This window comes from Panthera pardus, unplaced genomic scaffold (assembly GCF_024362965.1).
Source record: "Panthera pardus isolate Hobbes unplaced genomic scaffold, ASM2436296v1 HiC_scaffold_12, whole genome shotgun sequence".
NCBI lineage: Eukaryota > Metazoa > Chordata > Mammalia > Carnivora > Felidae > Panthera > Panthera pardus.
In genome coordinates, this window is record NW_026526677.1 from 103347535 (window position 1) to 103358482 (window position 10948).

Below are 10948 nucleotides of genomic sequence, written 5' to 3' on the forward strand. Positions count from 1 at the left end.
AGGGACCTTCTGGAATGCCTTGTCTGCTGATGGCGAGGTTTTCAGACCCAAAGGCAGGCTGATGGGGAGGATGGCACTGAGGCATCAAATCTGGTGAGTCCCTGAGTTTCTTTCTTACGGTGTGTGCACATAATAAAAGCTTGTGACTTGAAATTCCGATTGACTGGTGTCCTTTGCTGTTTCTAATACACATGACAACACACCTCTCCATGTGTAGCTACAATAAAGAAGTGTTTTTCATGTTAGAATAATTTGCTACAAGTCTACATGAGAAAAGGCTGAGTTGAAGCCAAGACTTAATTAGTTCTATTTTTATCTCTCATTATTTTCCCTACAAAGTAGGTAGATGAAAACAGTGGCAGTTTTAAGTGAAAAGCATCTTCTTCCTCTAAAAGTGGATTCACATCCCTGTCTGGGAATGACATGCTGTTGATTATTTGGGAATCAATCAACAATTCTCATCCCCATTTAAAAAATGCTGCTGTGTCCTTTATAGGGAAAGTTAGGAAGACAAAATATTTTCTTAAAAAATATTTAGCGTGTGTGGTGTGTGTGTGTGTGTGTGTGTTTCCGTTGGAGGACATGATCACACGCTGGTGACAAATATCCCATTAGCACCTGCAAACATGGGATTGGGACAAAGGCTGGGAGCCACCAGAAGGAACAGGTGAGCCACCTGGCAGTAAAAGCCCTATGTTTAGGCCTCAACAAAAGCACAAAGGACAAGATTTTTCTTTGTAGTTCTTTGGTTTTTCCTTCTGCTTCATTGCTAATTTTTCCCTTGGTCTGGTGGGTTATCTCAGCAATCCAACTTTAAGAAGCAACAGGATGGGGTGAAGAAAGACTGCCCTGATGTTGAAACCCTGGGTTCAAGTCCTGACCAGCTAATTACTCGCCATGGGCATGTTGCCTAAATTTTCTGGATCTCAGTTTCCTCATTAGCAAACCAAATAATATCTGCTCTCCCAACCTCCAAAAAACCTCTCAAGATGTGTTTAATAATACTACCAAGATACGTGGAAGTGTTTTGTAAACTCTTACTCCCTACACAATCGTGTGATCAGGGAAACTGTGTGGGGGTGAGGTGTTAGAGGAGAGGGAGCAGGTACAGCTGTGGTCACCTGGGGGCTGAGTTCCAACTCTTGGCCACATGCTTGGCTTCCTGTGGTCCTGAAGGTAGAGACAGTGTCCCATAATATGACCTGTAGGCTCTGAAAGTCTGGCTGCTTCCTACCTCACTCGCCTTGCCTTCCACATTTTTCTTTCTCCAACCAGAACTGCTGTCCATCCTTCAGCTTTTACCCAGTTATTGCTTCTTTAGGGTATCCATGCGGGACTCCCCGGCTAGGCTACAATTTCTCCTGTTGTGTGATCTTATAGAAGCACATGCCTTTCCAAATTTGTAAGGGTTGTTGTGGTTACCATTTCCCTTTAAGTGATTTCATATTAGTATTTGTCTCCCCTATTTGCCTATACGAGGGGCAGGGATAAATTTTGTCTTTTACCTTTTTTATTCCTGGTTCCTAGCACAATGCCAAGGATATGGTAGGTGCTCCGTGCATATCTGTTAAATGACTGAATAAATGACCAGATGGATGAATGAAGAGATGGATGCATCTTGTAGATCCTGTAAAGATCCAAGGATAACTCGTGGATATTTGAGCCTCACCCCTGAGCGGTCAGCTCTGTCTTCCCAGCATGAAGTTAAGAAATAGTGTGAATGAGTAGTTGGGTGAACAACTATTCTGGTTTGCCTGGGACTGGGCACTTTCAGTGCTAAAGCTAGGAGAGTCCCAGGCAAACCAGGGCAAATTGATTACCCCAGAGTGGCTGTGCCTAAGATCTACCCAATGTGGGCAGGTACGTGGACGGAATTATCAGCTTCTCAGCAATGTCTTCCACTTCCACCATATGCAAAATCACGTTATAAATCCTTCAAAACGGAACCCAAATGTCAGCCGAGCTACCCAGGCTGTGGCTAAAATAAAGTCCCCTTAACAACAATGACCTGGGTGCCTTTGCTTCTCCCACCTGCACTGGCAGGCCCTCAACCTGATACCTCACCTCAGGTTGGTGAAATTGGTATTGGAACCATACAAAGCCAGAATATAACTGGTGCAAACTGCCCTTTTATGCTCAGAAATGTATTTACCTAGGAGTCATTTGGATTTGTGTACATCGACTGGACATTCACAAAAGGACACGTATAAAAGGGAAAGGAGCTTTCTGGAGAAACCATGACTCCCAGAGAGCACCCCACTCTGGGTAAGAAGGTAAACGTTGACGGGCATTAAGGGGGCCCTTTTTGGGATGAGCACTGGGTGTCATATGTAAGAGATGAATCACTGGGTTCTACTCCTGAAGCCAAGACTACACCGTATGGTAACTAACTTGAAAATAAATTAGGGGCGCCTGGGTGGCTCAGTCGGTTAAGTGTCTGACTTCGGCTCAGGTCATGATCTCGCGGTCCGTGAGTTCGAGCCCCGCGTCGGGCTCTGTGCTGACAGCTCAGAGCCTGGAGCCTGTTTCAGATTCTGTGTCTCCCTCTCTGCCCCTCCCCTGTTCACGCTCTGTCTCTCTCTGTCTCAAAAATAAATAAACGTTAATAAAAAAAAAAATTAAAAAAGAAAATAAATTAAAAAAAAAAAAAAAGAAGTTGCTGGAGATGACGTTGCACCTGGGCTGACTCATGTCCTCAGGAAAACAAACCGACGAACCCTGTGTTATTTTTCTGAGGAGGGAACTGTGCTGGGCTATGCCAGCAAACTTGTTTATACTTGTGTTGGGGTGTGTGTGTGTGTGTGTGTGTGTGTGTTCTTGCTTGAGCAGCGGCTATCAAGAAGCCAGGGCCATTTTGTCCAGAATGGGAGGCGTCTGAGCACAAGCAGCCCCAGAGCTGAGCAGGCAAAGCGCAGCACCAGCGCTGGGGAGCGGGGTCTCAGTTTTGCAAGCAATCCCGCGTGCCTTTGAGCTTGGGGAAGTGACCTCTTTGCGGACACTGGGAGTGAGCACCTTTGGTTATTCTTCTGCAGGAATCGTGGACTCTTTAGGCTGAGTAGGGGAGCAGGGGTGGGGGCTGTAGATGGCAGTGAGAGGAACAGGTGCAGGGTGCTTTCAGCCGACAGACAGGTTTATGGGTAAGCTTGAGGCTCTTCCGTGAGGACTTGCACGAATGCCTGAGGAAGACCTGAGGTGGGTAATGAGGCTGAGGGCCTGCCAGTGGAGGTGGGACAAGCAAAGGCACCCAGGTCGTTGTGAAGGGGACTTTATTTGTAACCACAACTTGGGTAGCTCGGCTGACATTTGGGTTCCGTTTTGAAGGATTTATAACGTGATTTTGCATATGGTGGAAGTGGAAGACATTGCTGAGAAGCTGATAATTCCGTCCACGTACCTGCCCACATTGGGTAGATCTTAGGCACAGCCACTCTGGGGTAATCAATTTGCCCTGGTTTGCCTGGGACTCTCCTAGCTTTAGCACTGAAAGTGCCCAGTCCCAGGCAAACCAGAATAGTTGTTCACCCAACTACTCATTCACACTATTTCTTAACTTCACACTGAGAAGACAGAGCTGACCGCTCACAGCCCCATAACGTAGCAGAAGCAAGAGTATGTCTTCCTCTGGGATATTAAGAATCCTCAAAACTGGGGCACCTGGGTGGCTCAGTCGGTTAAGCGTCCGACTTCAGCTCAGGTCATGATCTTGAAAGAGCAGACCCAGGCTGGCTGACTAGTGACTATGTCCCCGACATGGCCGCAGAAAGAAGTTCCCGCTCAAACCTCAGACCACGCATCCCCCCCTTGAGTAACTTATGTTTTCTAAGAAAGCAGGCTACCGATTGATGCATTCTTCCGAAGTCTGAGGTGGGAGGAAGGGGAGTGTGAGAGGCATGGAAAGTGTGAGTAGAAGAGGGAGGGCTTCTCTCAGAGGCCAGAGGCAGGAGCCCTCAACCTTGTCCAGGCTTAGAATGACCTGAGAGCATTTTAATAACTGACCCCTCCCCAAACCAATTAAATCAGAGTCTCTGGGGATGGTGTTTGGTGCTAGGTATTTATATAGCACAGCAAGGCTGACAGCCAATGGTTAATAGGTGACCAGTGAGAAACGTTCTGTATACACTGAGGCCAAACATGTTAACCTCAGACACAGTGGTTCTTAAACTTCAGGTGCATCAGAATCTCCTGGAAGACTTATTCAAACACAGATTGCTGAGCCCCACCTCCAGAGTTTCTGATTCAGTGGGTCTGTGACCACCAGGCCCAACATTTGCATTTTTAACAAGTTCCAGGTGACGCTGATAATTGCTGACCTGGGACCACACTTTGGCAGCCAATCGGCTGAGGCCACGACCCTTCCCCAGCCAATCGGCTAAGGCCATGATCCCTATAAAACCTTTGTGCTTTTGAATCTCCCTCCCCCTCCCCCTCCCCCTCCCCCTCCCCCTCCCCCTCCCCCTCCCCCTCCCCCTCCCCCTCCCCCTCCCCCTCCCCCTCCCCCTCCCCCTCCCCCTCCCCCTCCCCCTCCCCCTCCCTCTTTCCCTCTCTCCCTCTCTCCCTCTCTCCCTCTCTCCCTCTCTCCCTCTCTCCCTCTCTCCCTCTCCCCCCCTCCCTCCCCAGTATCTCACCACTGCGTCAGTGCAGGTAGGGGATTGAGCTCGACCTATCTCGAATAAAGGCTCTTTGCTTTTGTATCGGACTCGGCTCCCTGGTGGTCTTTGGGGATCACGAATTCTGGGCATAACAATCTCATGTTTCGTGGGTTCCAGCCCCGCATCGGGCTCTGCACTGACAATCTGGAGCCTGCTTAGGATTCTCTCTGCCCCTCCCTAGCTCGTGCACTCTCTCTCCTTCAAAATAAATAAACTTAAAAAAAAAAAAAAAGGAATCTACAAAATCACGAAGATATATTGTGAAGCTCCCCTTCAAATTGTGTGCCAGAGGCAGAAAATGAACACAAACAAGGAAGCTTCCTATCTTAAGAGGCTATCCTGGGCCAATAATTCATTTTCATTTGCCAAGGCATGTTCTCTAGCATTTCTATTTATATCTGCAGTGGCTATTCACACTAGATTTTCTATGATGGAGCCAATTTTGCAATATATTTTCCTTAGTAATGAATCAAGTACATAATTAATGTTATGAGTTTAAAAGCGTATTATACAAGTAAAATCTAAGTCAGAAACATGTTTGCTAGAAAACTATGCCTTGATTTTTCATTCTCAAATTAGGCTCACTATATCACCATGACAGTCAAATCCTTATCAAGTTGGGACAGTGACTACCACCCCCAAATGAGGAAAATATATAGAAGGTGGTAAAGAATAAGGAAGGGAAAGGGTTCTACTGACATTCCTTTATTCCGGAGATTCCTTGGCAGAAGCAGGTCCTAGATGAACAGGTTCCTAGGTCTTGGTGTCAGATAGAAGGAGTCATTGGACTCATTTGCTGGGGCACAGAACGGCGGGGCTCTAGGGCCAGCCATCTGGAGAGAGGACACGTCTTCTTTTCCCAGACAGGCTGAGAAGATGAGGAGTAACCCACCAAGGGCCAGGAAAATACCAGCAGCCCAGCCCAGGTAGAGGGCATCTCCAAACTCCCAGCGAGGCACAATCTCAGGGATGCTGTTATCCCGGAAGTCTTGGATCGTGGCGTAGGCTACCCAGGAGACTGGAAAGAGGGTAGTGGCTGAAGCAGATGTTTCCAAAGTCCCTCCCAGGAGGCAAAGCCGCCTCTTAAATACCCATCTGATCCTGTGAAACTGGAAGCATTCGGACCCACAGCCAGAGAGCAGGAGCCCCAGTAGCCCCAGCCCGTGGGAGGCTACCATGAGGATTCGGGATACCTGGAGCTCCTGGGGCAGAGACAAGAAGGACTCAAAGGCCTTGCACACGGCAACTTCCTCCTGATTCACGCAGACCTCCCAAAGCCCCATGATCCAGGTCTCCATTTCATTCAGTTCCAGATTGAGAGTCTTCCACTGGGGCAGGATGGTGGTGACACATGAGCAGACCCAGCCGAAGAGGGAGAGGAGCAGTCCCCCAAGCTGGGCTTTCCCGTGGAAACTCCAGGCCATGGTTGCTCCCACCACGGAGCTAGAAAGTGAGGACAGGCGGCTGGGTGACCGGTGAGCAGGCAGCACTTTGGGGGAGACCCAGTGGAAGGTCTTTCACATTCGGAGAGGGCTCTTGTTTCAGTTTTTAGGCAGCAGCTGAGGCAGGTGCCAGGAGCTTGGCAACACTGGGTTTAGGGGTGTGTCCAAGATGGGATGTGGGCGTGGGTTCTGGGGGAGGGTCTCATGAGAGGCAAAGAAAAGCTAGAGAGTAAGCCATCAGTATCGATTTGATGAGTAAATTCATAAACCTGAAGTTAAAATCACTCCCCAGTTCCGAGAGGATGAGAATGGTGTTTGGGGAATATACAATGATAAGATCTTTCTGGAGGGCAACATGACTTCACATTCCATACTTTTTTTTTTTTTTTTTTTTTGAGAGCGAGAGAGAGCACAAGTGAGAGAAGGGGCAGAGTGAAAGAGACAGAGAGAAAGAGAGATGGAGAGAGAGACACACACACACAGAGACAGAGAGACAGAGAAGCAAGGCTCACTCATGAACCATGAGACTGTGAACCATGAGATCATGACCTGAGGTGAAGTCAGATGCTTAAAGAATGAGCCACCATGGCTCCCCAAATTTCATACTTTTAAATACACACATACTTTGACGCAGCACCTTACCTCCAGGAACTTACCCCAATTTATTGCGAATATATACAAAGATTTATGAAAATGTCCATTGAAATATTATTAATGATTGCACACTTTGGTTAGTACTAGGTAGCCATGTGAAAGTGATGTAGAAGAAACTTCAATGACACGAAAAATATTTTTGATTCGCTAAGTGAGACCAGCAAGTGACCAGTTTTTATTTCCCTATTTGTGCTTGTCTATGTACTTTATACATTTAAAAAAATTTTTTTTTTGACGTTTATTTATTTTTGAGAGAGAGACAGAGCATGAACGGGGGAGGGTCACAGAGAGAAGGAGACACAGAATCTGAAACAGGCTCCAGGCTCTGAGCCGTCAGCACAGAGCCCGACGCAGGGCTGGAACCCACAGACCGTGAGATCATGACCTGAGCCGAAGTCGGACGCTTAACCGACTGAGCCACCCAGGCGCCCCTGTACTTTATACATTTGATAAGTTTACCACTTAATATTTTTGTAAGCAGAAAAAAATAGAAAATGCCCCATTCAATGAACCTATCCAGACCCAGAATATACCAGGAGGGAAGCGCTCTCTCCCCATTCTCCTACTGCTGAAGGACAGCAGCTATAATGAGTGATGGTCATACCAGCTTCCATACTCCTATTTGCTGCTGCAAAGAGGCAGGTTTGGACAGGAAAGGAGATAATTTGCATTTACTGAGAATGGCTACATGCCAGACTTCTGACTAGATACTTTATCCGTATTTAATTTTCACACCGCCACTGCGAGATACATGGTGGGTAACTTGCCAAGGTCCCCCAGCTGGTAAACAACAGATCCAGCTCCTGAGCCAGGGGACTCAGACTGTGACACTTCATGTTTCTGTCTCCAGGCTACAACGGTGAAACCTCCCGCAATGTGCACGCACACTGGTGACACAACATGTGGGGTAGGGGGTTGATCTTTATGGCAACACACAGAAGAAAATTGGGACTTTTTTTAAAGTGTATTTATTGGGGCGCCTGGGTGGCTCAGTCGGTTAAGAGGCCGACTTCGGCTCAGGTCATGATCTCACGGTCCGTGAGTTTGAGCCCCGCATCGGGCTCTGTGCTGACAGCTCAGAGCCTCGAGCCTGTTTCAGATTCTGTGTCTCCCTCTCTCTGACCCTCCCCCGTTCATGCTCTGTCTCTCTCTGTCTCAAAAATAAATAAACATTTAAAAAATTTTTAAAAGTGTCTTTATTTATTTTGAGAGAGACAGAGCGAGCGGGGGAGGGGCAGACAGAGAGGGAGAGAGAGAGAATCCCAAGCAGCCTCTGTGCTGTCAGTGCAGAGCCTGACGAGGGACTCGAACCCACGAACCATGAGATCATGACATGAGCCCAAACCAAGAGACAGACGCTTAACTCACTAAGCTACCTAGATGCCCCCAAATTGGGATTTCTTATAACGAAGACAAATGTTGACCAATGTATTTCCCTATTCATATTTTAACCTCCTGATTGCCCTGTGGTGCACCAGGAACCAGGGGTGTTGGGGGCAGGAAGTGAGGATGGGTATCTAAGGAAACACCACCTTGACATGATCCGAATGATGTCTCAATACAGCCTGATCAGATTACCAGTGGTGTGGGGGCGGAGGGAGGTGAAGGCTCTTGAAGGCTCTCTTTTTCTTTCGTGTTTTATCATAGAAAATTTCAAACACATACACAAGTAGAGCAAATGGGTAAAGAAATTTCATGTCCTACCACCCAGCGTCAGAAATGATCCCCACATGCCAATCCTATTTTATCCATACCTGCATCCACCATTCACATCCCTCCCTTCACGCTATTTTGAAGCAAACGGGGTGCTTTTATAACAACCACGTGTTCTAACCAACACAATGGCAAAATATTATGGATCCCTGGAAATGCTGCCTGCTTGTGCTATGTTCATCCAGATTGGTGTCTGATGTTTTGACTCTTGAAAACAGGCATGTCACATGTGTATGAGCTCAGGACGGATTCTCTCAGATACTGCTCCTTATTTCCTTGCCTTTTTTTCAGAGCCCTTTCTTGACCATTTGTGGCCATCTGTGAGTTGGAAGACATGTAAACCATGATAAGTGTGAACCAGGTAGGAGGTCAGGTTGGTGAGGGAAAACAGAACCCATTCATGTTATTGATTTCTTTTTACTTATTCAAATATTCATTCATGCCCACATGCACGGACTGTGTGTAGCAACCCCACTCCATCCCCTATGTTCTTTCTTCTCCTTCCTCAACCTAACTCTGGGTCTTCCCAGAAAACTTGAGGAACACTGTGCCACTAATCCAGTGGTCTCTCTGCCAGATACAGGTGGAGCCCTGCAGTGGCATTTGTGGGTATGACCCATGGATTAGTTAACCGGAGAAGATCTCAGAAGCTCAACCTCCAAGTGGCCCCTCCTTCCATTCTCAGTTCAGACTCCTCCTTACTGTGAAACTTTTCCGGTTCAGTTAGAGCCTGGGTGCTCCTCCTCCAACATTTCCTCTGCCCTCTGTACCTTAGCTTCAGGGCCTGTTACTTGCCCATGCCCCTTCTAAGGCCTGTACCGAATTTTGTATTTATTTTATATTCTTTTCCTTAAAGGGCCCTCCCCCTCCCAGCAACTGATAAGATGTAGGCCCCACAAAATCTGGATCAATCTCTCATTTACCCTCAAGATAGCAATGATAATATTTCCGGGGATTTTGGATTCCCAGCCTAGTCCATTGTCTGTCATACAGTAGTTGCTCAATAAATATATAATACAAGTTTTCAGGAAGGTCATCTGCAGGTCCTTCTTTCTCACTGGACCTTTCTAGTAACAGCATTTGGAATTCAAAGTGAGGCTGACAGGTCTACTGAACAGAAGCTGATCTGGTTTTCTAGGGAGAGATGCCTTCCCAGTATGTTAGGCTGTCCTTTGTACTTCCTGTCTCAACCCCAGTTTCCTGTCCTTTGCTCATGTCACAGGAAGCCGCCCTAGCCTCACTGGGATAAGCGGGTTGTCCTACAGACACTTAAAATATAGACACTTAAAATTGACAAGGACCTTAATTAACATCAGCATCTACTTGAGGTCAACCCTCACAAGATACCTTTTTGAAAAATTAAAGATGACATTTTAACTAAAGTAGTGCATGTTTATTACAGAAAGACAGGAAAACATAGAGAAGAGAATAAATCCCATAAGTCTGCCACTAATATGGTGTATGTTCTTTACCTTGGTATATGTATCTGTATCTACTTATTTTAAAAAACAATCATAGTGTACATAGTATATTGTGAACATCTTTCAGCATGTAACAGTAAATAATGAAACAATTTTTTTTAATTTTTTTTTTTAACGTTTATTTATTTTTGAGACAGAGAGAGACCGAGCATGAACGGGGGAGGGTCAGAGAGAGGGAGACACAGAATCTGAAACAGGCTCGAGGTTCCGAGCTGTCAGCACAGAGCCCGACGCGGGGCTCGAACTCACGGACCGCGAAATCATGACCTGAGCCAAAGTCGGCTGCTTAACCGACTGAGCCACCCGGGCGCCCCAAAACAATTTTTTAAAAATTTTTCATCAAGTTGATTTATTAACCTCTGATAGAAAGTGTTAACAGGCGCCTAGGTGGCTCTGTCCGTTAGGCGTCTGACTTAAGCTCAGGTCATGATCTCATGGTTCATAAGTTTGAGCCCTGCATCGGGCTTCATGTTAACAGCACAGAGGCTGCTTGGGAGTCTCTCTCTCTCCCTCTCTCTCTCTGCCCCTCCCTCTCTCAAAATAAATACACTTTAAAGAAAAAAAGTGTTAAGTATCTTGTTCTAGTCCACACAGTACTAATGTTATTTATACTTAGGTAACATAAATAATACAAACAATATAAATACGTAATGTATTATTACATAGATGTAACACATATTTGCTACATGACATAGTATATATGTAATATATGAACAAAGATCTGTATGATGTAATATATGTACATAGATTGCATTGTAAACTGTGCAACATAAAAAGAGTGCAGTTTAGGGGTGCCTGGGTGGCTCAGTCAGTTAAGCTTCTAACTTCCGCTCAGGTCATGATCTCATGTTCATGGGTTCGAGCCCCTCGACGGGCTCTGTGTTCAGAGCCTGGAGGCTGCTTCGGATTCTGTCTCCCTCTCTCTCTGGCCCTCCCCCTGTTCGCACGCGCTTTCTCTCTGTCAAAAATAAATACATATATATATATATATATATATATATATATATAT

General features: G+C 46.3%; 1 protein-coding gene across 1 annotated transcript; it reads right to left on the minus strand.

Moving 5' to 3' along the window:
* Nucleotides 1-5386: 5386 nt before the first annotated feature.
* Nucleotides 5387-6073, minus strand: CLDN25 (claudin 25). The gene has a single exon (XM_019469316.2). The coding sequence runs from the start codon at nt 6071-6073 to the stop codon at nt 5387-5389; it is 687 nt and encodes a 228-aa protein (XP_019324861.2).
* Between the last annotated feature and the right edge of the window lie 4875 nt (nt 6074-10948).